Here is a 27,929-nt window from a genome sequence, read left to right on the forward strand (position 1 = left end):
AAGGAATAAGACACAGAGGTAACCAGTGAAATATTAACTTTACTCATAATTTATAACTGGAAAAAAAATTACACAGGTTCTTCTCATTTATACAATGTGGTATTAAGAAAAGTAAATGTACTCCATTTAAAAAAATAGGGGACATACAACAAAATAAGGAAAGAATGATGGCTGAAAAGGTGCGTTATACAAAGCCAGGAATGAAGAACTACAGGACAGAAAAAAATCTTTAACTAAAATTTAGCCAAAAAGATAATCTCTTCACGTTTGCAAAAGCATATCTGCAGAATAGACTGCTAGTTGGCACAGTAATTGTCGGTACATTTGAAACAAGCAATATAGTTAAATATCATGTAGCAAGAGAAGTACAAACAATGGGAGAAGGGAGGGAGGCAAAGGTCACATTTATCTCAAGTGTTATTGAAATTACAGAATTATATCTAAGCCAATTAAATTTATTTTTCCACCCAATACTCAATATTTGCTGCACGTTCAGAATCTGGTAAAATAAATTATAAAATCTCCCATAAAACAGTGGAGGGGTACAGACATCCTAACCCTATTCATTCCGCATTGATGTTCCCAAATGCACTCATTCCACCATGGCAAAATAGTCCCTCAATGCTTCAATTCTGTGATCAAAGATTAACAGTACAATATAGTTATTGCTTAAATCCCAACCGAAGCTGAATTAAATAGTGTATCCTGTTCAGTGCTGCAAAGCTCAGGTGAACATGAATTACATGGAGCTACACACATCAATATATTCCAGTGAAATCCAAGTCTGGACAATATAATTACTTACACAATTCCAATTAATTTCTATAAAATATAATTTACATACAAGTCTTTGTCTCTAATATGTTATGGAATTTTTCAATTAAAGGAATGAGGGCTTCAAAAAATAAGAGATTTTGACATTCCTTTAAACTACAAAAGTGCAAGTCTTTTACTAACATTATCCTTTGTACTTGGAGGTTTTTAGGCAAGCAATCTGAGACATAAGTGAATATATATAATGAAAATTTTAATACACAGGACAAATAACACTTTACGATACATTGATACGGTATCTTAAATCAAATGGCAATGAGTGTGGAGAGGAAAATTACAGAAATCATAGATTCAATGTGCTTGAAATGAAACCACAGACATGGTGAAAACTTATTGCAATGTCCCATATAACAAAACAGGGTAATAGAACAATTTTTCAGATAATGCTTTTAGACATTTCCAATGCTTGTAACTCCTCTGATGCAGTTAGCAAACATGCTATTTGTTTGCAACAGCTGAAAGCTGATCCCGGATTCGACCGAGTCCATCCAACATTGTATCCAGTTTTTCTTTATTTAATTCAAGACAGACAGTGGATATGATGGGTCCACCTTGGCAGGCACTGACATCATCCTGAATCTGCAAGAAGCACAGTGCGGTTAGAAAAGACAATCTTGGCTTTGCTGATAAATGGCAGTAACATCATGAGTGATTACATTTTATTTGCAGCTTTATTTTAGTTGCACATAGCACAAGCACATATAAATTTAATAAGGGGATTGCTCTAGAGTTGTGATGAATCCCAATAAGTAGGTAACTAGCTTTCCAAGAGACTGCACACTTACATAACATGGTCAACTTGTTGATTTATTTGGACAAATTTATTGCTTCCTCTATCCACTATCAGTTTATGGATTATTCTCAAAGCTGAGAAGTGGGTAACCAAGGAATTATGTCAGTTTAAATTAGAATTCTATCTCGGAGAGAGGAAGGGTTTGCTCCACTAATATTGTCTGTTGGATACGAATGGCAAGATGTTTCTTCCAGATTCAGAGATGGTTATTTATTGTTGACCGAACCTGATCAAATGACAGTGACCTTTTCCTACTCCAGGCTACATCCAAGTAATTTCATGGGCTCACAGCAATTTAACTTTTATTGGACAACTCTGTGTTGGTGCATGTAAGTTCTGAGGCAAACAGATACAATCTGTCTTATTTAGACAGCTGCAACTATCCTGTATGACTATCAGCAAGTGCAGCTTTGAATTCCAACATTTCTAAAAAATAACAATCTATGTGTGTCTAATGCAGAACAAGAAAAATTAATAAACACAACTTCCTGATAATCAGTAATTATTTTCTATAAGATTACAACTGATGGCTCAAAACTATTAATCTTGCATTAATGTCACCACACATCAAGAATGAGAAACACTCTTTCACCCAAGAAAAATATCACATCCCCTCAACAAATCAAACCATTAATATGAATTCTACTTTAAATTATGAAGTGCACCCACACATAAGCAGACCATTTTTTTCAAGTTCTGCATTCTTATAAGAATTTGATCTGTTTTAAAACAATATTTACGGGTTTAATGGAGGAATATTTTACATCTCATTCATGCCCCTTAATATTTTTACACCAGAAAATATTGAAGGCAAAAGGCTGCTCTATGAGATCAATACAATCTAATCTGACTGCAAACCATAATTAATCAGTCTGATTTTGCCATCTCCAAAGTATCCACTTCACTGAAAGCTTAAGGTCATCCTCAGCAAATTGCTGTCCTATCCTATTATGCTACATAGGCGAGGAATGATTGACTACATGATTACATGTCAACACTGTTACCAGTATTGTCGGGAGAGATCAAATTTGCCCAGTTAAAGTTGTGCAATGTCTCTGGGGGATGGGCGTGATTGTCACTGGTCAACCAGCCCAATCCATTTTCAAGTTGCTTTTGGAAAAAAAATCTTAAAAAAAAAGATTTCTCTGCCTTTTCTAAATATCACAGTCATGAATCACACAGTAATACCTTCATCTGGAGCAGGCACGTAGGCACTGCCATTCTGTTGATGTTATCAGAGGAAGTTTTGATATCTACTCTCCAATCCATGTCAATGAGTTGAGGTAAGGAAACTAGGAGAAGAGAAAGAAGCAACAGTCCAAAACTGTTAAGAACCAACATTCTTAAGATAATGATAACCAATGGGGAAGAAATACACATCACATGACAATGGATACATCTCAGAATACACCCTGACAGGATGTAGACTGAAGCAGGAAGGTAAACAAAGTTCCACTTACTCTGGTTTGTCAGTGCTTCATTCCGCCAGGCAGCTCTGAAACAAACATTTTAAATTAACTTTTAAGAGAACAGACACCATGTCACCCCACCAAATTACGACAACATCTGAGACAGCATAGTTTCAGATTGTGGGAGAAGGAAAAAACACTTTGCCTACAGACCACTTACTTACAGAAACTATAGTTGTCTTCAGCCAAAGAGGGCCTACCCAGAAAGCCACTGCTACGTCAACTTGGCCACACTCAAGAACAGATCGTAAAAGAGAGGTTACCCTAAGCCCTTGCTGACTGAAGGAACATGTTACCTAGATGACCTGCCAATGAGATTCACTGCCTCACAATGGCATTGAAGCTCCTGAAGCCCCAAGGGCGCTCCCTGTCTCCCCAGGAACCCAGACATCACGATGTCCATGCAGACAAATGGCACAAGGGCACTTGATATGAATGCTCACTGCCCTATGAAATTATAGCAGCCAGGATGCTGAATATTAGCACCTATTTCTGTAGATTAACTAACCTCTTGTTTCCATTGTTAACTGACCGATACTGCTGGACGAGCAACATTGTTCCCATCAAACGTGATTGAAACTGTATTGCCTTGTAATTAACATTGATCTCTTTTAACCCTATAAGAACTCAGTGTAGCTGGAGCTAGTGGAAGAGGGGCTGAGACTCATCTGTACAGACTGCCCTTTCTGTATATAAGCAGTCAATTCCTCTTCCCACAACATCGTGAAATAAACCAGTGCGTGTGTCAATTTCACAAGATCAGTGTACAGGGCTTTATTTATAGCTAGACAATTCTGCGGCACAGCAAAAGGTGGAATTGTGCATTATCTTAATTCAGATTTTTTTTCAGGTTGGTAGTCTTGCATTTCCTGCATGCAGACACATCAATTCTTGTGATCCGACAGATTGCGTAGAGATTCTGGCCCAGTTCTCTCAAATGCTTACTAGGGGTGAAGCATCCAATTTCACACATAAATGCAATTCCCCAAAGAAACAAAATTGTCCAAACTCCTGTAGTACAGTTCTAATTTGATACTGAGGCACAGAAGGAGATATTAGGATAGATGGCCAAAACCCTCCAAGAGGTGCTCTTTAAATGAGGTAAAGGTAGGAAACTGCTGAAAAATGTGTTGCTGGAAAAGCACAGCAGGTCAGGCAGCATCAAAGGAGCAGGAGAATCAACGTGCAGCGGATGCGGTAAATGTGTGTGTGGAGGTGCACCCGATGTGGCCTCCTATACATTGGGGAGACAGGCCGCCTACTTGTGGAACGTTTCAGAGAACATCTCTGGGACACCTACACCAACCAACACATCCGCCCCGTGGCTGAACACTTTAACTCCCCCTCCCACTCCGCCAAGGATATGCAGGTCCTTGGTCTCCTCCATCGCCAGACCATGGCAACACGTCTGGAGGAAGAGCGCCTCATCTTCCGCTTAGAAACCCTCCAACCACAAGGGATGAATGCAGATTTCTCCACCTTCTTCATTTCCCCTCCCCCCCACCTTTTCTCAGTCCTAACCATTGGACTCAGCACCGTCTTCTTGACCTGCAATCTTCTTCCCAACCTCTCCGCCCCAACCCCTCTCCGACCTATCACCCTCACCTTAATCTCCTTCCACCTATCACATTCCCAATGCCCCTCCCCCAAGTCCCTCCTCCCTACCTTTTATCTTAGCCTGCTTGGCACACCCTCCTCATTCCTGAAGGAGGGCTTAGGCCTGAAATGTCGATTCTCCTGCTTCTTTGATGTTGCCTGACCTGCTGCGCTTTTCCAGCAACACATTTTTCAGCTCCGATTTGCAGCATCTGCAGTCCTCACTTTCTCCAAAAGACAGGAAAGTGGAAAGGTTTAGAGAGGTTTAATCCCAGATTTTAGGTCCTGGGTACAGCAGTTATGGTAGACATATGAAAATCAGGGACGGAAAAGAGGTCAAAGTTGGTGAAATGCAGACATTCTGATGATAGAAGGAAGTTAGAGATGGGCAGAGTCAGGATATGGATCAATTTGAAACTAACAAGAAATTTAAAATATCTGACTGGTAGCCAATGGAGATCAGCTGGCACACGGTGATGGATAATTTGATTTAATGCAAGTTAGGTTGATGTGGAACCGTTTTAGATAAGCTCAAACTTAAAGAAGATGCAACGTGAAAGACTAGTCAGTGGAACATTTGAATATTCAAGTTTAGAGGTAGCAAATAAAGATAGTATTTCCCATGAATCTACATAAATGGAAGTGTTAGTTGGCTGGACAGAAGTATCAAGAGGCACAAATTATATTGCCAGTTTGAAGACCTGGTATCTTAATAATGCTTATTTGAAAACAATGAACTGTCTGGAATCAAGAAATGAACTTTTATTTTATCTTCACAGCTTATTATTGAAACAGAATCTGAAGTGTCTACAGATATTTATCAGGGATCAGAGTCCTATATTCAACCCAGTCAATATTTGTACACATGCATTTCCTGTATTTGTAATCATTTAGCTCAGTTGCAGGTTCTAGCAAGAGGGTTTTTTTTAAACCAATTTCAAAAGCCTAACATTTTAAATCACATTGTACTCAAATAAGAATACAAAACCCAAGCAAGTTAGGTCTGATCAGTATTGGATCAACCATCCATTTTAATGGTGGGCACTTTCAAGTAAACAGAGTGGTGAGGCTAAGTGTAGCAGGGCAGACAGCAACACTGAGTGAAAAGTGAGAGGGCAGTGAAAGCACTTACCTGTTGTCAACAATTATTTTAGTTAACAGATTTTTCAGGTTTTGATGGAAGCTATCAGGAAATAGTGGAAGAATCTCTTCAGCTGAAGTGAGCCCTTGAAATACAACTTGCCTTGTGAAGCCATGGAGGGAGTAGATCAACTGTAGGGAGAAAATGATTTGGAACAGAAATGAGATACATTTGTTTTGGGAAAGAACTTTTTTCCCCCTCTACTGAGGACAAGTTGTGCATGAAGTAACAACAGTCCCAAACCACTGCAAGATAGGAACCTGGTCATCAGACTGAGACTGTGTATAGGGTATAATCTGGCAGGGAGAGTTTAGTTCGGAGTTTTGTGAAACAAGAGGTTCAGCTGAGCATGATTCAGATCAGATAAGAACTTACAGTTAACGATGGGGTGCTGGAGGCAAGGGCAATGGGTTAACAAGGTGGAAAAACATTCATTATGCAGAGCCATTTAACACGATGAGGTAGCATTCAGTATAGGAGGTCAGTTTAACAAAGTGAAAAGTATTCATTATGTGAAGCGAGTTAATCATTGTGTAACAGCAAATGGCTTAATCTTTACTATTGATATTCGCTGATTGTAACAGTCACCCAATTAATATGTATATTGCCTTATCTGGATGCTCCTCCTTGTAAAATGACTATACAGTTCATTGAGAAACTGCTGTTCCAGAGACAACTGTGAACTCATGTCCCTGTGCATGTGGGCGATCATTCTCTCTTCCTCCAAGGTCCGGAATAAAGATGAAGGATGTAAAACTACACTGTGTCTATGAGCATTTTGCTTTGACTGAGGGCGGTGGGGACGGGTTGTTGGGGGGGGGGGGGGGGGGGGGGAATCCAAGCGAACAGTTACGTGTGGCAGGATCCAAACAAATACTTATGATCAGTGGCCACCTGAAACATCACTGCCTTGAGACAGATGGGCCAAGATTTTAAACCTTGGTCCCTCTTGATATTCCTATGTGTTGGAGACGGTCCCTTCGCTCAATCACTCTCTGTTCTATAGATTCCCTGAATGGTAATTAGTTAAGTCCAGAGACACAGTTTTGCAAGCACGCTGACAGGCAGAGACTCAAATCCTCTGCTCTGCATTGGGGGAGGGGGATGTGATTGAGGTTTGAGTCCTCTGCGCGGTACTGGGTTTAGATTTGATTGAGACTCAAGTCTTCTGTGCAGTACCGGGGGAGGTTGGTTGAGGTTCAAATCCTCTGCGTGGTACTGGGGTTTGAGTCTACTGGGTGGGTTGATTTGAGGTTCAAGTCCTCCGCACTGTGCTGAGGTTCGAGCTTTCTGTGTTTACGTGAGCTTTGAGTTCGCTGTGTTTGAGCTTTGAGCTCTGTGTTTAAGCAAGGTTTGAGTTTTCTGCGTTTAACTGGAGTTTCAGTTTTCTGCATTTAAGTGGTATTCAGGTTCTCTGTTTCAGTGCGATTTGAGTTAGACCATAAGATATAGGAGTGGAAGTAAGGTCATTCGGCCCATCGAGTCCACTCCGCTATTCAATCATGGCTGATGGGCATTTCAACTCCACTTACCCGCATTCTCCCCGTAGCCCTTAATTAAAAAAACTGGAGCACCCGGAGGAAACCCACACAGACACGGGGAGAATGTGCAAACTCCACACAGCCAGTTGCCTGAAGCTGGAATTGAACCCAGATCTCTGGTGCTGTGAGGCAGCAGTGCTAACCATTGAGCCACCGCGCCACCTGTGTTTAAGTGGGATTTGAGTTTACTATGTTTCAGTGCAATATGAGTTCTCTGTGTTTAAGTGGGATTTGAGTTCGAGAGTAATCGAGATGTACAGCATGGAAACAGACCCTTCAGTCCAACCTGTCCATGCCGACCAGATATCCCAACCCAATCTAGTCCAAACTGCCAGCATCCAGCCCATATCCCTCCAAACCCTTCCTATTCATATACCCATCCAAATGCCTCTTAAACGTTACAATTGTACCAGCCTCCACTATTTCCTCTGGCAGCTCATTCCATGTTCTCTGTGTTTAAGTGGGATTTGAGTTCTCTGTGTTTCAGAGGGATTTGAGTTCTCTGTTTCAGTGGGATTTGGGTTCTCTGTGTTTCAGTGGGATTTGAGTTCTATGTTTAAGTGGGATTTGAGTTCTATGTTTAAGTGGGATTCAAGCCCCCGTGGGAAGTAAAGTGAGAAAGGGGTTAAAGTCCCCTTATGGCGAAATTTGAAGCTCTGTGAGTCTTTGTTCTGGGGGAAGAGAGTGGCCATGTGGTCCGCTGCAAAGGCTTTCTCTTTTTATAAGTGTAATTTCAGTGAGAGGATGAGAAAAAAAAACAAGAAAACGCTGAAATTAAGGTTGTTCTAATACTTGGGTTGAAAAGGGTACGTTTCAATGTAAAACGTGCCATGCTGAGAGAGTTTGATGTTTTAAAAATTTTGATTTGTTAAAATACTGGTTCAAAAAATCCCTATAAGTAACTGTTTCACCTTGTTTGAATCAGGATTTCAATTCAATGTGTTTTGTGGGATGTATAGTGGGGCAGATTTTGTTTTTATATTGAAATTGTACAACATTATGTCGTATCTAAAATGAAATAAATTGATTGAGGACTTTGAGCTCCTGATGTATTTGAAATTCTACAATGCCTGTTTAAAAAAAAAGTTGGGTCAGTGGTCATGCTTTAGCCAGACAAGAGTATTGTTGTAAAATAACTCTGTTGCTGTGTTTTTAATGCAGAGCATTCATAAAAAGAAGAGTGCATTTTGAGTTTGACGTTTTAATAGGATATTAAAGACTATCTGAACTTGAGGCTGAGCTGCTTAAAATCTTTTAATTATTGTTCAGACTTCATTGGTCCCCTTCATAATGCAAATTCAAAAAATGTTGATCTCTACCATTGTAATTCCAACTGTTTTATTTGGGAAGTTTCATTTGGAGAACATATTTTAAAATATTCAGCATTTGTTTACCATGAATATTTGAGATTTAAATCTGAACTGAAACTACCCCTTCAATTTCTAAAGCAAAGAAAACATTTTGTTGTTTTCTTGCTGTTCTAGACTTTTGAAATACTTATCCTGACAGCTTTCACATTAGCCAAGTATCAATTTGTTAAAAGAAAATAATTTTTGACTAACCTGAATAGGGTCCCCCGAGGGTTTGATTCTAGGACCATTGATTATTGTTTAAAAATGACTCAATTGTTTAAGCAGTACAATTTAGAAGTTTATGGATTGTATAAAACTTGATAATGTCAAAAATAGTGAACAGAGTAACAGACTTCAAGAATTCAAAGGAGGTTGAAATAGGCAGCCGCAAATTAGTGTAGTTAAATGTGTGACTATTTTCATACTGATAACCACCTTGGCAAGGAAAGAATGAGAAAGAAAATGCAGACATACTTTCATCAGCTAACATCATCTCTAGAGTTTCTCCATATTCAGGTAAAGCATGTCTTCGGACCACTGCCCACCCCTCCACAACCTGACCCAACGGATTCAATCAGCTCCCAGTCGTGAGCACGAAAAGTGAAGCAGCTAACAATGGCAAAGAGGACATCCATATGCTTTTTGTCAGTGGCCTTCCTACGGACATTAAACCACATGAATTTTACCTTCTCTTTCGATCATTTAAGAGTTATGAAAGTTCACTGATCAAGCTAACATCACAACAGCCAGTTGGCTTTGTTACATTTAACAGCAGAGAGTGGGAGCAGAAGCAGCAAAGAATGCTGCCTCCACCTAGCCTGCAGCTGCTGCACACTCAGATGCACTGGTATCCTTCATCTGAAGCACTTCTAGAAGGCTGGAAGTCTCGTCAGTTTCGTTAAGTATTAACTGCCTTTACCTCAGAAATGATTTCTCCAAGGAGTAATGCAAGGACAGACTGAATTTTGTTTTCAGGTTGGAGTTTACTAAAGGAGATTTGGGAGAACTGGCTCATTTCCATTCCACTTGGAGGGGATGGAGCAGTCACTAAGGACTGAGGATTTAAGAATTTTACTGGTGAATTTTTTTTCCACAAGAGAGGATTCTTCAAATTCTAATTACTGTAATGGACTAGTAATTTTGTTGTTTTAATCATTGTATGCTGTGTGTCAATAACTTGCTTAAATATTGGCTGTTAGAGTCTTATGAAAGCTGGTAATGCCATTGGTTATCATAAAATGATAAAAAGGAATGAGAATGTGTATTGGGTATGAGCAAGTAGGGAAAGAGTTAAGTTTTGAGTTTTGTTAAACAAGAGGCTCAGCTGAGCATGACTCAGATCAGATAAGAACTTACTGTTAACAATGGGGTGCTGGAGGTAAGGATAATGGGTTCACAAGGTGGAAAAGCAGTCATTACGTAGAGCCATTTAACAAGATGAAGTAGCAATCAGTATGTAACATCAATTAACAAGGTGAAAAGTATTCATTGTGTAACAGCAGTTAGCTTAATCTTTACTATTGACACTCACTGATTGTAACTGTCACCTAATATGAATGTTGCCTTATCTGGATGTTCTTCCCTGTAAAATGACTATATAGTTCATTGAGAAACTGCTGTTTCAGAGAAGACTGTGAACTGACGTCTCTCTGCACAAGGCCAATCATTCTCTCTCCTTCCAGGGCACAGAATAAAGATGCAGGTGGTAAAACCATACTAGGTCTCTGAGCGTTTTGCTTCGACTGAGGTGGGGTAACGGGCTGACAAGATGAGAGGCAATCAAGATGTTGGTTTACGTGATACAGGTTTGGCCCTGCACTGTGATAATCAACGGAGTTCTCTATCATTTTGTCTGGAGATTGAAAATAGATCTGTTCTACAGGAACATAATATATGAGGGTGTGTGTAACCATGTAACCAACATCCCGATGGCCATCTTTATGTCCAATTGCATCAAGGTAAAACAAAGTTCTCTGGATGTGAAGGGTGAATCTGGCGATGTTGCTGCAGCACAGGATGGAAAATGCCATACAAACTGGTCTTCATAGCAACGTTTGTGTAGAAAAACACCTTTGACCATCCATCAGACAGTGGTCTGCACCAAGTGTCTTTCAGGCCTTACAGAAAATGAAGTTGATGCATTGTTATATGGTTCATCAACCAAGGTTTTATAGAGCTGCAGCAAATCCTCATGGCTCTTAAATCCAATCCCCCTATTAATGAAAGCCAAAACACCATATGCCATCTCAATAACCCTATCAACCTGGGTGGCACCTTTGAGCATGTACATGAACCCCCAGATCCCACCATTCCTCCACACCGCCAAGAATCCTGTCTTTAAGCTTGTATTCAGCATTCAAATTTGACCTTCCACAGTGAATCACTTCGCATTTATTCAGGTTGAACTCCATCTGCTATTTCTCAGCCCAGCTCTGCATTCTGTCAATGACTTGTTAGAGCCTGCATTAGACTCGACACTATCTACAACATCACTGACCTTTGTGTCATCGGCAAACCTACTAAGCAACCCTTCCACTCCTTCATTCAATTCATTCATCAAAACTACGAAGAACAGAGGCCCAAGACAGGTCCCTGCGGGACACTACTGGTCACCAACCTCCAGGCAGAATATCTTCCATCCACTACCACTCGTCGTCGTTTTTCAGCTGGCCAATTCTGCATTCAGACAGCCAAATTTCTCTGTATCCCACAGAGAACTTTCTGAATGAGCCTACCGTAGGGAACATTATCAAATGCCTTACTGAAACCTATATACACCACATCCACTGCTCAACCTTCTTCAACTTGTCTTGTCACATCCTCAAAGAACTTAATGAGGCTTGTGAAGCATGACCTGCCCCTCACAAAGCCATGCTGATTTTCTTTAATCAAACTGCTTTTCCAAATAATCATAAATCCAATCTTCAGAATCCTTTCCAGTACCTTGCTTACCACAGATGTAAGACTGACTAGTCTGTAATTCCCAGGGATTTACATATTCTTTTTTGTGAACAGACGAACAACATTCACCTCCCTCCAATCATCCGTACTATTCCCATAGAGAGCAAGGATGCAAAGATCATCGTCAGAGATGCAGCAATAGCATTCTTTGCTTCCCGTAGTAACCTTGGATATATCTGGTCTGGCCCTGTGGACTTATCTATCTTGATGCTGTCCAGAATTTCCAGAACATCCACTTTCTTAGTATCAATCTGTTCAAGGCCATTAACCTAGTTCAGTATTCTCACTAACAACAAGGCCCCTCTCATCTAGTGAATACTGAAGCAAAAAACTCATTAAAGGCCTCCCCTACATCTTCAGACTCCAGGCACAAGCTCCCTCCATTATCCCTGATCAGCCCTACCCTCTCTCTGATCATTCTCTTATTCCACACATAAGTGTAGAACGCCTTTGGGTCTTCCCTAATCCTTCCTGCCAAAGCATTTCCATGCCCCCTCCTAGCTCTCCTCAGTCCATTTTTGAGTTATTTCCTAGTTACCCAGTAATCCTCTAAAGCTGTGCCAGACTCTTGCTTCCTCAGCCTGAAGTAAACTTCCTTCTTTCTCTTGACGAGAAGCTTCTCTTCTCTTGTCATCGAACGCTCCTTCACCTTACCATTCCTTGTCTGTATCAGTGGGACAAAGGTATCCAACAATTCTAAAAAGTGTTCCTTAAACAGCCTCCACACTTCTGTTATGCATTTCCTGTAGAACAATTGTTCCAGTTTATACTCCACAACTCCTGTCTAATAGCAGTATAATTTTACCTCTCTCAATTGAATACCATCCCATATTTTCTGTTCCTATCCCCCACCTTGGTGGCATTTATCGCAAATTTTGAACCCCACGTGTGTGTGTGTGTTTGAAATATATATATAAACGTTCAAGTTATCAAAGCGTCAGCCTGAAGGAGTGAAGAAAAGAAGGTCCTAGAAGCCTGGGAATCTAAAAGAGCGATCGACCCATGTTGGCCTTCTACATCATCATATCTTTGTAATGGAAAATCAAATATTATGCTTTGTCCAATTAACCTTGTTAGTTTGCCCTCTCAATTAGCGATTGTTCTTTATGCAAACAAAAGATTCTGACCTTTGGGGTTTAGCATTAAGTCCAAAAATCCACAATAATCTAATAAAGCTTGAATAAATAAATGCCAACCAAGTACTCAAAGGAAAAGGCATTTTCAGGGAGATTCTTTATGGCCATCTATTACCCCAGCAAAATACCCAACTCTGAGAAAATGGACTTCTTTCCTTACCCTACGGCAGAATTTGCAAGTTACAAAGTTTAGCTGGTCCCACTTTGCCTCCTGATAGCCAATCCTGGATTTGGGATAAATTGGTCCACTTTTTAAAATCAGCAAACTGAGGGTTATAAGTCAAGAGTGTGGTGCTGGAAAAGCACAGCAGGTCAGGCAGCATCCGAGGAGCAGAAGAATTGGTGTTTCGTCCATAAGCCCTTCATCAGAAATGCCTGAATGCTTATACCCAAAATGTCGATTCTCCTGCTCCTCGGATGCTGCCTGACCTGCTGTGCTTTTCGAGTACCACACTCTCTCAACTCTGATCTCCAGCATCTGCAGTCTTCACTTTCCATAAACTGAGGGTTCCGAAAAGATTTATAAGGATATTGCCAGAGTTGGAGGATTTGAGCTATATGGAAAGGTTAAAAAGGCTGGGCTGTTTTCCCTGGAGCATCGGAGGCTGAGGAGTGACCTTATCGAGGTTTATAAAATCATGAGGGGCATGGATAGGATAAATAGACAAAGTCTATTCCCTGGGGTGGGGGAGTCCAGAATTAGAGGGCATAGGTTTAGTGTGAGAGGGGAAAAATATAAAAAGGACCTAAGGGGCAACGTTTTCATGCAAAGCGTGGCACATGTACGGAATGTGCTGCCAAAGGAAGTGGTGGAGGCTGGTACAATTGCAGCATTTAAAAGACACCTGGATGGGTTTATGAATAGGAAGGGTTTAGAGAAAAATGGGCCAAGTGCTGGTAAATGGAACGAGATTAGGTCGGGATATCTGGTCTGCATGGACAAGTTGGACTGCACGGTCGGTTTCTGTGTTGTACATCTCTATGACTTTAATTAGACTGCCAATGTCATTCCATACAATGTCTCATCTCCAGAAGTTTCAATGCCAATATTGGCTGGTGTTGACAAGTACCCTACCAGTCAGATCCATCTCAGTCTCAGCCAGTTTGCATAATTTCACAGAGAGGCTGAAAATTGGATAAAGCCTCTTGGGTTGTCTGTTGGCATTGAATAAATATTGTGAATGCATACTGTAAATATAATGGTAATATATAGTACTGGAAGAAACGGATTTAGTTTGCAACTTTTCAAATGTCAACTTTCTTCTGTACTTCTGTAAGTGAATAAAGTACATTTTTGGAAAAAGCAATTGAAAATTCCACGCATCAATGTGACAAGTCCAAATTTCTTCACGTGAACGATCTACTTCATTTTTATTGCATCTGAGTTTTTTTTTGCTATTTTGTAATCGAAATAAAATTGACAAATTAGTAAGCAGTTTTGATTCTGGTGGATCCCCCAGACTGCCCGATATTTTGCCCCTCCAATATCCAGAGTTAAAAACTTTGGTTTTGCACACTGTAAAGATAATACCTTTTCATTTTTTTTAAACATGTGCTGAAATGAGAAGAGTTTTAAAACTGAAGATTGCTGCACGGTTTAAAAACAAGACATTTGATATTAATTGTGAACACTGTTTTTACAGCTGTGGATTACACTGGTATTTGCAGAGGAACTGGATCTTTGATTGGCAACAAGCTGATTGAAAACTGGCCATTGTCTAAAACCCAATGTCAAACATCTTCTGCCTGCTAACAATCAGGTGATTGGTTCTCAGGTAACTGAACAACTTGAGGTTGGGAACAAGGGAATCTACAAGGTCTCCACTAACCAGGAGCTCCCACTTTGTTCACTGCAGCAAGTAACAATAAACATGAAGCGAATCAGCTTACCTTTGCTTCAGCTGTAGCTCTAAACTGTGATTTCTAACTGATAAGTCAGAGACTCAGAGTTTTTCTCTTCACAGATACTGCCAGACCTGCTGAGTTTCTCCAGCAATTTCTGTTTTGTTTCAGATTTCTAGCATCCACAGTTTTTTCTTTTAACTTCGTGTTATACATTGATGTTATTTACCTCGAGCTAGAGTCTAACTACTTTTAATAAATAGTATTTCCTTTTAAGTACAGATACATGGCCCATCTTTCTGTCAACCTAGATCTGAAAATCAGGAAAATTGTGAAATTGCTGCAAAAGTTTTAAAAATATTTAACTTGTGTGATGACCCCAGGAATGGCAGGGCTTGATTTCCACTGCACTGCACCACCCCAGTGAGGTTTGATAACAAATAGCAAATGCTGATGGTTTTTAGAATCTGCCCCACAGTAAAAAGAAACATTGCATCTGGAACATTTGAAAGACACTATATTGTGAGGGAAGTGACACCACAATTAATCTATAGACATTTTAGGGACCCCCATCCTGTTATTTTGTGCTGAATCTGAATCACTAAAGATCAGGAGTGAAGAGGCCACATTTTCTGCAAAAAGGCAGAGACTTCCTCTTCAAATCAATGTTTTTGGTAAGTCCATCAAACACAGACTCTTATGTATCTGATGCACAAGATATTTTGTGATTCTTGCAAAGTCATGTTTGTCTCTAACTTTTTGTGTTGGATACCCAAACACTGATCCATGTTCTACTTTCTCAATTCATATTATTCACTCAATTTGCAGGAAAGCATTACAGAGGAACCTTGATTATCCGAATACGAATTATCCGAAAATCGGATTATCTGAAGGAGATCTTGAGGTCCCGATAGAAACATTACATCAAAGACATGTTTCCAACAGTGATCGGGTCTTTTGTTTAGTGATTAAGCAGGCACCGTCTCCAAATGACTGACCTCCCGCCCTCTCTCTCCCCCCCACCACACTTTTTGTGGAGTTCTACAGAGTTGTGTGCCCTAACCACCCCCCTCCCCCTTCCACGGATAATCTCTCCAACATTGTTCTGTACACGGCAAATGTGGAACCTGTCAAAAAGTTGCAGTGATAAGTTGTGCGTGTGGCTGTGGCTGTGTGTGTGCGCGTGTGCTTGCGCGCGCACGCTATACAAAGACTTACCCCACAAAGGCAGCAGCAGTAGTCTCCATGTTGGTGACCAGTCCGGCTGCCCTGATGAGGGGACGGGGTAGGATGGGGTTCGGGTGTGGGGGGGCAATGTTGGATGAGGTTGGGGGTGGGGGCGGTGTTGGATGGGATTCAGGGTGTGGGTGGGGTGGTGGTGTTGGGGTGGAGGCTTGCCCGCTTTGTGCTGGGGAGCGGGGGAGTGCGGTGTTGGAAGCGGTTGGAGCCACGGGCAGGTGCGGGGTGGTGTTGGATGGGATTGGGGGGGGTTTGATGGTAAACTGGAGGTGGGTGTGGGTCAGGGGCAGTGCTGGAAGAGGTTTGGGGGGTGGGCAGGGTTGAATGGGGTTGGGGCAGGGGCAGTGTTTGGGCGGGGGCTCGCGCATTTTGTGCTGCCGCTAATCTCCTGAATTGGAAGCAGACTTTAAAAACTCCAAGCCCCAGAGGAAAGGTATTTAATCGATTAACCAAATAATCGATTATCCAAATGAAATTATGCGCGCCCATCTCGTTCGTATAATCGAGGTTCCTCTGTAATTTATTTTTTGGGTGCAGACAAGGCTGTCCATAAATGCATCATTATAGTACAGACTTAAAAACTCAGAGTTTCACCTACCTGCTTTGCCTCCTCAGGGGTCACCGATAAACTTTTGGCGGTGCTGTCAACTAACCTGACTGAGTTGGTTGCTGAAGTGGAAAAACATTCCTGACATAACTGCCTCACCACATCCTTTGAGGGAGCCTAAAAAGAACAGAAATCCAGGTAGGTAATCATCAACTATCTGTATTTACATTTATGTAAAACACCATGAATATTCGTTCACAGAACTATAGTGAAATAAGCCCATATGGATGAATATAATGATTTTAAACTCTCTGCGCTGGTGACAGATTAACAAACAAGTTCAATTTGTGGAGATTGGGAGGCTAGAGAGTAGACTCTGGAATATTCAATCTGGAACCAGCCACAGGAATAGAAACTGGGGTAGAATGGGAAATGTGGCCAAACTGAACGAATGTGTTTTGATGATATAACTATTTGTGTTTCTGTAAGATCTTTAATGTATGAAAACATCCTGAGTGCCTCACAAGAACACCATAAAGCAAAGGTGAGATACTGTACCACATAAGCCAAATTGCAGATTGAAAGTTTGGTCAAACAGCTAGGTTTTAAGGAAGATCAACGGAAAAGGAAATGTAGAAAAGCAAAGAGGCTTTGGAGAGGAATTCCAGGATTCAGGCCTGGAAAACTGAAGGCATGGCTGTCAATAATGGATGGATCAATATCAGGAATGTTCAAAGGACTGGAGGTAGAGAATGACAGATATCTTTGAGGGCTGTGGGGCTGGGAGAGGTGACAGGGAGATTAGAAAACTAGAAAAGGAATTCTAAAATCAAAAGATTGTTTGAGCAGTAGGCAGATGTGCACAGGGATAATAGACAAATGGGACTCTTACACAAGTGGAATTTTGGATTACCTCAAATTTAGGGAAAGTAGAATATGGAAGTTTGGCCAGGAAAAATGCATTGGAACAAAAAAAGAAAATGGATGAGGGTTTCATTATGCAAATTGATACAGGAGTAAAATTGAGCTGTGTTCAGGAGGTGGAACAAGTTGGTTCTCCTGGTGGCGTGGATTTAAGTTTTAACTCATTATAGGGTCAAAAATAGTACTTAGGTTGGTAACTGTCTGGTTCAACCAGGAAGGTAGAAAGAACGAGTTGGTGACTAAGGAAAGCAGTTTGCAACAGGGAGCAGAGACAAAGGTGTTATCAGGAATTCTCATGTAACCAATCAACAGGAGTATATTTCCTCGCTCTGAGAACTGATCTTCCTCTCTCCTTTTAATCAAATCTCACTGTCAGTATTTACAAGTGGTCCTCACTGCAACTGGTGAATTCACATAACGGGCACACCCCTATTCTTCATGCATGCCAGTTATTTGGGAGTTTACTGTACTTAACTGGAGGAAAGTTTGGCTCATCCAGCGCTGGACGTTAGATAAACAATTTGACAATTTATAGATAGTAAAAAGGGGCAAGACAGGCAGCATGGAGATAGATCTGAGTGTCATCATCAGTGCACGTGAAAACTAGCGCTGTGTCTTTGGATGATGATATCAACGATGGATGGTATGGATGTGAAATACAAAGGTCCAAGAATAGATCATGAGGATATCAGTGGTAAAGGTGTAGGAGTAAGAAGAAAGGTCATAGCATGTGATAAGGAGTCTTTTTGGATCGATGTACCTCCTTAAGCCATGCATTTAAAAACTCAAATCTTGTTCAAACATATTATATTTAAAAAGAGTTTGTCTCTTCTCACATTGGTAGTCTGGAAAACACAAGGGTGGTGTTTTAGTAGCATTTAAACAAGATAGCTTTGAGGAAGTAAAACAAAGAACTGTGGATGCTGATGTCTGAAACAAAGACAGAAATTGCTGGAGGACCTCAGCAGGTCAGGCAGCATCTGTTGAGAGTCTTCAAGTTCAGTTCTGAAGTAGAGTCACTGGATTTGAGACATTTACTGTGCTTCCCTCCAAGATGCCGCTTGACCTGTTGAGTGTTCTCCAGCAATTTCTGGCTCTGAGGAAATTCTGGCTTATCCTCAAGCAATCAGACAAACTATAATGAGATCTTTGACAAAGGGAGAACTGGGTGTTATCAGAATACATGGAGAACGTTATACAGCATAAACTCAAGAGGAGAAGTGGAAGTCCTGAATTGTTGATTATGAAGCAGCTCAAGGAGAAACTATTCAACATTCAGTAGCTGCACTGGAATAGGAACAACAGACTGAGAAAGACCAGTCACATGCAGCTGGATAAGAGAGGAACAGCAGGGGCTAAAGGATATCCACAACATGGATATTAAAAACGACTTGAAGGGGGACGTTTCTCTTGTCACAGCCAGTACTTGTTGTTGATGACTTTAAGAAGATTAGTTGTGAGCAGAACAGAAAACGAGCTACAGAATTTTATCAAGGAAGTGAAAGCATAGAAGTTACAATTACAAACTGACACTGCTCAAAAAATAGAAATTTAATTTAAAACTGTAAATGGAGACAGCAAAAGTTCATTGGAGGATATTGGATAATTGATCCACTGTATAGACAATGCTGCTCACAATACAAAATATCTGAATTTCTCACTAAGGGTAAAGCACTAAATGCTTTTGAATAGTATCCAAATGGATCTGAATAGCTTACAATTAGAACATAAAATGAACCATCTTATACAATAGCTAAAAATGTGTTGCTGGTTAAAGCACAGCAGGTCAGGCAGCATCCAAGGAACAGGAAATTCGACGTTTCGGGCCGGAGCCCTTCATCAGGAATGACCTGATGAAGAGCTCCGGCCCGAAACGTCGAATTTCCTGTTCCTTGGGTGCTGCCTGACCTGCTGTGCTTTAACCAGCAACACATTTTCAGCTCAGATCTCCAGCATCTGCAGACCTCACTTTTTACATCTTATACAATAGTTGTGTTTACTGTTGGAAATATACTATCCTTAAAAAATAACTTCATAACAGAGGCAGAGAGATGGAAGATTTCAACAACATCTGAGTTGAAGACGGTTTACTATATGACTTCCTGAAATTGAAAAGTCAAATAATTAGAGTGTTTACAAAACTGCTTACAAAAAAAATCAGATGACTTTGCAATCTGAAGGCAAACATAAACTTTTGAGACAGTTAAGTGATGGATTTTATTACTTTAATTGCTGTAAAACTGGTTTGAAAGAAGACCCATGCTAAAGGTTATATGGCAACAGCCTGTGGGCTGCAGTTGCTATGTTTTCCATTTGTTGAGTCTGTTGAAGAAAGTCTTCCAGCCTGGACAGACCAGCTTCTGGCTCTCCTGAAATATAAGGAGAATACCTTACAGCTGAATCAGCCACAAGGATCCCACACTCACTCTCCCTCAGCTGAAATATTGTGGGAGCATGATAACATTAAATATCATGACTTCTAACTAACTCTCATCTGAACTCAAATCTGATTTGAAGACCATATCAATTCTATGGCAGTCAGTATCTTAATTTTGTCAGTGGAAAACTGACTGGACTGTTAAGAACTCTTCTTATTACCACAGGAAACCATATAGTGTAGAAGCAGGCCACACTGCCCATCAAGTCCACACTACCCTTCCAAAGACGATCCCACTTAGACCCACCTCCATACTCTGCCCCTGTAACCCTGCATTTCCCGTGGCTAATCCATCCCGACCTGCACATCTTTGAACTGTAGCAAGAAACCAGAGCACTGGGGGAAATCCACACAGAAATGTTGAGAACGTGTAAGAGAACTTTAAAATTTGTTCATTGTTTTTTCCCTTTGTGGATTTTTGTTAAACATATTATCCTATAGAACTGCATTGTCTTGTCAATAGCGCGAATTTGAGAATAATGGAATAGAGTTTGCTTTTGCATAACAACCTTGCTAGTAATCGGTTTAACCACTTAACATAAGAGTAAGTTTGGTTTAGTTTTTGATAAGTTAATGCCTGGTGTACATTTCTTTTATCCCGAATAATATAAAAATGAACAAATTGAATATTTCGATGATTAAATAAAGCATTTACACTTTTGGCATGGCTCATGGAGTAATGGAGTTTGATTACCAGTGCTCTCCTTCCATCAGAATCACTAGCCTGTTACTGAGTAATGGAACAGGAATCAGAGTTCCTCTCACAGAAGTGAAAAATGAAAACTACTTAATAAAGACTCAAGAGCTCACAGAGGCGCCTCACGGACTGAAATGCACAAGACTTCAATGTTACTGTTCCAAGTATCAGCGACATGGTAAAAGCAGAGGTCTCACTAGCAGTAAAGCACTTGGGAGACTGAATGACTGCATTTCCTTTATTTCACTGGGAACTGTGCAAAGGTGATCAGCACTCCAAAAGAGCTCTGGGATTCTTGCCAACAGAAAAAAAGCTGAAATAGTGTAAATCCTTTCATTGGAAGAGAGCTGGGATTACTCTTCCAGAGGCACATGAATCAATACAAATGTAGGTCTCGAAAAAGGACACGCAAATTAGGCATAAAGCAAAATTCTGCACAATACTAAAAAAATCCACATTACATCAGACAGATCTTTGAAATAACCTTCCAAACCGGACAGAGGCAAGACCACTAGAATCACTTAGCAAATAACTTCAATTTACTCACCATTCATTCTCTATATCAATGCAGAGTAGTTCAATGATTGTAATATAAGCAAATAGGCACACATGCAAATAACAGGGAGATAAATAACTGGACAGTCAATTACTATTCCTGAGGAGAATTTCCCCACTCCTACAATAGTGCTATGGAATCTTTTTTCCTTCCACCTAAGAGAGCAAACCTGGCCGCAATTTAGAGCTTGAGTGTGTAGTGCTGGAAAAGCACAGCATGTCAGGCAGCATCCAAGGAGCAGGGGAATCAATGTTTCAGGCACAAGCCCTTCCTGATGATTCTCCTGCTCCTTGACCTGCTGTGCTTTTCCAGCATCACACTCTCTACTCGAAGCTCCAGCATCTGCAGTCCTCACTTTCGCCTCATTTTAAAGCTCATCAGGGAGAGGCCTTCCCTCAGCACCTACAATATGGGTTCAAGTCTGAATGTCATTTAAAGTCAGAGAGCTGCACAGCATGGAAACAGACCCTTCAGTTCAACTCGTCCACGTTAACCAGATGTCCTAGTCACATCTATCAGAATTTGTCCCATATCCCTCTAAACCCTTCCTGGTCATATACTGATCCAGATTTAAGTGTTCCAATAGTACTAGCCTTCACCACTTTCTCTGGCAGCTTATTCCACACACGCACCACCTCTGCGTGAAAAAGTTGCCCCTTAGATCCCTTTTAAGTCTTTCCCCTCTCACCTTAAACCTACGCCCTCTCGTTTTGGACTTTCCCACCCCAGGGAAAAATCCTTACTTATTCACCCTCTCCATGCCCTTCGTGAGTTTAGGAATCACTGTAAGTTCATCCCTCAGCCTCCGACCCTCCAGGGAAAGTAGCATCAGCCTATTCAGCCTCTCCCCATAGCTCAACCTCTCCAACCCTGCCAATATCCTTGTATATCTTTTCTGAACCCTTTCAGTTTCACAACATCCTTCCTACAGCAGGAAGACCAGAATTGCACATAATATTCCAAAAGTGGCTTAACTAATGTCCTGTACAGCCACAACATGACCTCCCAACTCCTATACTCAATGCACTGACTAATAAAGACAAGCATACTAAACACCTTCTTCACTATTCTGTCTACTTGCAACTAGAGGGTTTGAGCTACAGGGAGAAGGTTAATAGGCTGGGGCTGTTTTCCCTGGAGCATCGGAGTCTGAGGGGTGACCTTGTAAAGGTTTATAAAATCATGAGGGGCATGGATATGGTAAATAGGTCTTTTTTCCTGGGTTGGAGGAGTCCAGAACTAAATGGCATAGGTTTAGGTGAGAGGGGAAAGATTTAAAAGGGACCAAAAGGGCAACTTTTTCACGCAGAGGATGGTACGTGTATGGAATGAGCTGCCAGAGGATGTGGTGGAAGCTGGTACAATTGCAACATTTAAAAAACATTTGGATGGATATATGAATAGGAAGGGTTGAAAGGGCCCAGTTATAACGGGCCAAGTGCTGGCAAATAGGACTAGATTAATTTAGGATATCTGGTTGGCATGGCCAAGTTTGAACCAAAGGGTTTGTTTCTGTGTTGTGCATCTCTATGGCTCCACTCTCTATGAACCTGCACTCCAAGGTTGCTTTGTTCAGCAACACTCCCCAAGTCCTTATCATTAAGTGTATAAGTTCTGCTCTGATTTGCCTTTCCATAATGCAGCATCTTGCGTTCATCTAAATTAAACTCCATCTGCCAGTCCTCAGCCCACTGGCCCATCTGATCAAGGTCATGTTGTACTCAGGTAACTTTCTTCACTGTCCACTACACCTCCAATTTTGGGGTCATCTGCAAAATTACTAACCATACCTCCTATGTTCACATCCAAATCATTTTGATACATGATGAAAATCAGTGGATCCAGCACCGATCCTTGTGCAACACTGCTGGTCACAAGCCTCCAGAATGAAAAGCAACTCTTCACCACCACCCTCTGTCTTCTTCCTTCAAGCCAGTTCTGTACCCAAATGGCGTTGAAAAGTGTGGCGTTGGAAAAGCACAGCAGGTCAGGTAGTATCCAAGGAACAGAAGACGTTTTGGGCATAAGCACTTCTTCAGGAATTTGGAGGGGCAAGGGGGGTGAGAGATAAATGGGGCTGGCGGTGAGGCTGGGGAGAAGATTGCTGGGAAGGTGACAGGCAGGTGTAGGTGGAGGGTAATTATGATAGGTTGGTGAGGAAGGTGGAGTGGATAGGTGGGAGGGAAGATGGACAGGTAGACAGGTCAAGAGGGTGATACTGAGTTGGAGGGTTGAATCTGGAATGAGGTGGGGGGAGGGGAGATTTGGAAACTGGTGAAGTTGATGCTGATGCCATGTGGTTGAGGGGTCCAATGGAAGAAGATGAGGCAAGTGGCTTTGGTTTGGCGATGGAGCAAGCCCAGGACTTGCATGTCTTTGGGGTAGTGGAGGGGGTGTTGAAGTGGTCAGCCAAAGGTCAGTGGGTTGGTTTGGTGCACGTATCCCAGAGATGTTCCTTGAAATGCTGTGAGTGGAAGCCAAGTCGCGGAACATTTCAGGGAACATGTCTGGGACACATGCACCAAATAATCCCACTGCCCTGTGGCCAACCACTTCGATTCCCCCTCCCACTAACCCAAGGACATGCAAATCCTGGGTTCGCTCTTCTGCAAACCAAAGCCATCGACCAATGGGAGGAAGAACGCCTCATCTTCCTCCATGGGACCCTTCAACCACATGGCTTCAGCATCAATTTCACCAGTTTCCACCCTCCCCAATGACCTATCACAATTACTCCCCCACCTGCATCTAACTATTGGCTTCCCAGCTACCTCCCCCCACCCCAACCCCCCCTATTTATCTCTCAGTCCCCTTCTCCCTTCACATTCCTGAAGAAAGACTTACGCCCAAAATGTCAATTCTCCTGCTCCTCAGATGTCACCTGACCTGCTGTGCTTTTCCAGCGTCACACTTTTTGATTCTGATTCTCCAGCATCTCCAGTCCTCACTTTTTCCAATCTTGCTAATCAATCTACCATGAGAAATCTTGTCAAACGTCTTACTGAAGTCAATAAAGATGATTTCCATTGGTCTGCCCTCATCAATCCTTTTAAGCTCAGAAGTCACCATAGCACCAACACTAACAAAGTTATATTGGGTGACATTTTAGCCATAATGATCCTGCAACATGAATTAAAGAGACTGATTCCTTACACAAAAACATAGACCTCATATTCTTTAATTTAGATAGATGACCATTGAGCTCTTCAAGCTGAAGATTTTTACATAGATGCAAACAAATTATAAAGTGGCATCACTATCATGAACATAAAAAAGATCTGGACTCTTTCAGTTTACTCTGTCATACATCAGAACTGATCTTCTACTGCAGCATCACTCTCCCTGACCTCTTAAGATGCACAAACTAAACATCCACCAGTTTCGCATACACTCAGCAACTGAACAACAACAGGCTCATTTTGGAGGAGAAAATTCCAAAGATCCACCACCATGCTTCCTGTCGGAAAGATGTTGTGAAACTTGAAAGGGTTCAGAAAAGATTTACAAGGATGTTGCCATGGATGGAGGATTTCAGCTATAGGGAGAGGCTGAATAGACTGGGGCTGTTTTCCCTGGAGCATCGGAGGCTGAGGAGTGACATTATAGAGGTTTACAAAATTATGAGGGGCATGGATAGGGTAAATAGATAAAGTCTTTTCCCTGGGGTTGGGGAGTCCAGGACTAGAGGGCATAGGTTTAGAGTGAGAGGGGAAAGATATAAAAGAGACCTAAGGGGCAACTTTTTCACATCGAGGGTGGTACAAGTATGGATTGAGCTACCAGAGGAAGTGGTGGAGGCTGGTACGATTGCAACATTTAAAAGGCATTGGTATGGGTATATGAATAGGAAGGATTTGGTGAGATATGGGCAGGGTACTGGCAGGTGGGGACTAGATTGGGTTGGGATATCTGATCGGCATGGACAGGTTGGACCAAAGGGTCTGTTTCCATGCTGTACATCTCTATGACTCTATGACACTTAGTGAAAAATATTTCTCATCTTAGCCTGAAGCAGTAACACTCTGGATGCTCCAATCAGGAGAAACACTCTCCCTTGACAGACTCAGCCAAGTCCTTTAATAACTGGATGAGTTTTCATTATCTTCAGTTCCATAGAACATTGACTGAGTCAAGACGAGGCAATCTAGTGAAACTTTGCTGCACTCACTTTAGGGCAAGGAGACTCAAAGAGTAGCCTGTATTCCAAGTGTGGTCAGCATTCTGTACAATTGGAGTAATTCGTTACACTTTCACACTAATCATTTTGTAATAAAATCTACCATACCATTTGTCTTCCTAACTGCTTGCTGTACCTATATGTTAACTTGTACAAGGAGCCCTCTGAATGCAAACGCTTCTTAATCTCTTACCATCTAAAAACATATGGTCAATGCAGAAAAATAACCACTTTTTAAAGGATGCTTTCTCCTTGAAATATTTTCTTGGGAGAAATGCAAAATAGTCTGTAAATGTCTTAATGTATATTGCAGTTTGACTTAGCTTGCATTATTGTTTCAAGCTAACAAACGGAAAATCATTGTCAGATTCTGAGTGAGGAGAATGGAGCACAGAGTGGTTAAGAGAATACTTTGTATTCATTTTTCATAAAACTAGAGAAAGGTTGTGTTTTTTTTTAAAAAACAAATCTTTAGTAGCTGGTGAGTTTCTCTCATATCCTTAAACTTGAAAACTGTAATTTGCTATCACATTATTTATAACTTAACATTACCTTCTCAAGTACAACTAATGCTGGCCTAGCACAACATTCCTACGTTTAATGACTTGCAGACATGATGGGCTGAAGGTCTCTTTTTGTGCTGTAACTCAGTTTCTGGATTTAGTTCCACACTTAGGTAAATTATTTTCAAATTCAACATAACGCTCTACCACATTATAGTCACCTTTCCCTGATAACTTTTCCCAAGATATCCCTTTACTATTATTCTTTTCTCATTGCACAAAACTAGATCTAGAATTATCTATCGTTGGTTGGTTCCCAGACATACTGTTCCATAATCTCATCTTGCACAATATTGCTGCCAATCTGCTCTGTCCAATCTGTACGAAGATTGAAGTCACCCACAATTATTGTATCATCCTTGTTACACGTACCTCTGATTCACTGATTTGTTACTGCTCAGGAGTTTGTGAACTAATTCCTTTCTGTCCCTTGTTTCTTCGTAGCCCTCAACTTTTGATGCAATTAAATGTTACAACACAATTTAAAAATTCGAAGACCCTTCCCTGTACTGGTGCCAGTGGCACTTTAAGCAAAATTACTGCTTATAACCTCTTATAGTACAGGACTGTTATGAGTGCTTGAAAAATCCAAACTGCTGCCTTACTTTCTCAAAACATGCCTTGTTCTTTTTCATTCAAACGTTTTTTATTCTTCCTTTATAACCTAAATGCATCATTTTGTAAATGGATCTCACTAAACTGCTATAAAAACAAAATGCTAGACAAACTCAGCAGGTCTGGTAGCATCTGTAATAAAAGAGACAGAGTCCAACGTGACTCTCCCTCAGAACTGAAAGAGGTTAGAAAATGGTATATTGTGTACTTTTGACAAAAGGCTGGTAGCAAGTGAACAAATGATGTGGAGGTCCAGTGAAAAAGAGGTTTTAATTGTTGTGAGAGAGATGTAAAATGGGTGTAGATTAAGGTTTGAAAGGGAGAAAATGAGTCCTCTTTGCCAAGAGTAAAGTAAACAAGGCCTAGGGGAGGGAGTAAGAACATATAGAGGACAATGTTTTGTAGTAGGCTATGAAGTTGTGCAATTCGTAAAGTCCTAGAAGCTGTAAGGTGTCTAAGCCATTATGCTTCATTGGAACATTGCAGCAGACCCAGGACAGAAACATTACCAAAAGCATCAGATGGTTTACAGAAATGGCAAGCAACTGGAAGATCACAATCATTCCTACAGAGGTGTTCCAAAAAGAAGGCATTCAGTCTGCATTTGGCCTTGCCAATATAAAGTCGTCATTGTGAGCAGCAAATAATCTATTAAAGTTTGCACAGTGGCTCAGTTGTTAGCAATGCTGCCTCACAGCACCAGGAAGCCAGATTCGATTCCACCCTTGGGTAACTGTGTGGGTTTCCTCTGGGTGCTCTGGTTTGCTCCCACAGAGGTATCCAAAGATGGGCTGGTTAGGTGGATTAGCCATGCTAAATTACCCATAGTGTCCAGGAATGTGTTGGTTAGGTGAATTAGCCATGGGGAATGCAGGGTTACGCGGTGTGGGTGGGATGCTCTTCCAAGGGTCGGTGTGGACTTGAGGGGCTGAATTGGCTGCTTCCACACTGTTAAGGATTTAAAGATTAGATCGAAAGAACTGCTTCTCCTCACTCAGTGATGAATTTTAAGTTGACGGCCCTAGGTCACTGAACTACAAGCAGAGGAAATAATTAGTCTTGTTCATCCTTCATAATTCTATCAAAACTTTTAACAAGTTGCTTGCGGAATTGCTTGCAGACCGAATTTCCTGTACTTTGATTTTATTTTGCGTTTCTATACTTTTTTTAAAGAGAAATCCGCCGAAGGGGAACAACCCACATGCATCACTACAGTTACCTGACCCCAGCCCGCCCTGACCCCTCCCTGTACCTTGGGGAAGATCACACACAGGCCGAACGTTTTGGGAGCAAACTCGGTGGTTTCGGGTCATTGATCAGGCAGGGTGAGCGGGTTCTGAGTTTGCCAGCCCGCTAGTGGGATCCATCGGTATCAATGAGGGTTTCTGAGCCTCTCTCGCATTACCTTCAAGAGCAGTTGCAGGGCTCCAAGCTCCGGGAGGCTGCCCAGCCGAGCCGCCATCTTGCTGCCTCCGGACAGCCAGTGCGCAGGCGCGGTGAGCGGCGCAC

At 41.4% G+C, this 27,929-nt stretch overlaps 1 protein-coding gene across 1 annotated transcript; it reads right to left on the reverse strand.

Annotated features, from left to right (window-relative positions):
- Positions 1 to 19: 19 nt before the first annotated feature.
- On the reverse strand, positions 20 to 27,895 carry commd9 (COMM domain containing 9). Its single transcript, XM_060838407.1, has 6 exons — positions 27,826 to 27,895; positions 16,503 to 16,628; positions 5,825 to 5,964; positions 3,088 to 3,122; positions 2,816 to 2,919; positions 20 to 1,413 (listed from the first exon to the last, which is right to left on the reverse strand). Exons 1-6 carry the CDS (start codon positions 27,880 to 27,882, stop codon positions 1,273 to 1,275), a joined length of 603 nt encoding a protein of 200 aa, XP_060694390.1. The 5' UTR covers positions 27,883 to 27,895; the 3' UTR covers positions 20 to 1,272.
- Positions 27,896 to 27,929: the final 34 nt, after the last annotated feature.

The sequence above is a fragment of the Hemiscyllium ocellatum genome, chromosome 18 (genome assembly GCF_020745735.1).
Source record: "Hemiscyllium ocellatum isolate sHemOce1 chromosome 18, sHemOce1.pat.X.cur, whole genome shotgun sequence".
Lineage (NCBI taxonomy): Eukaryota > Metazoa > Chordata > Chondrichthyes > Orectolobiformes > Hemiscylliidae > Hemiscyllium > Hemiscyllium ocellatum.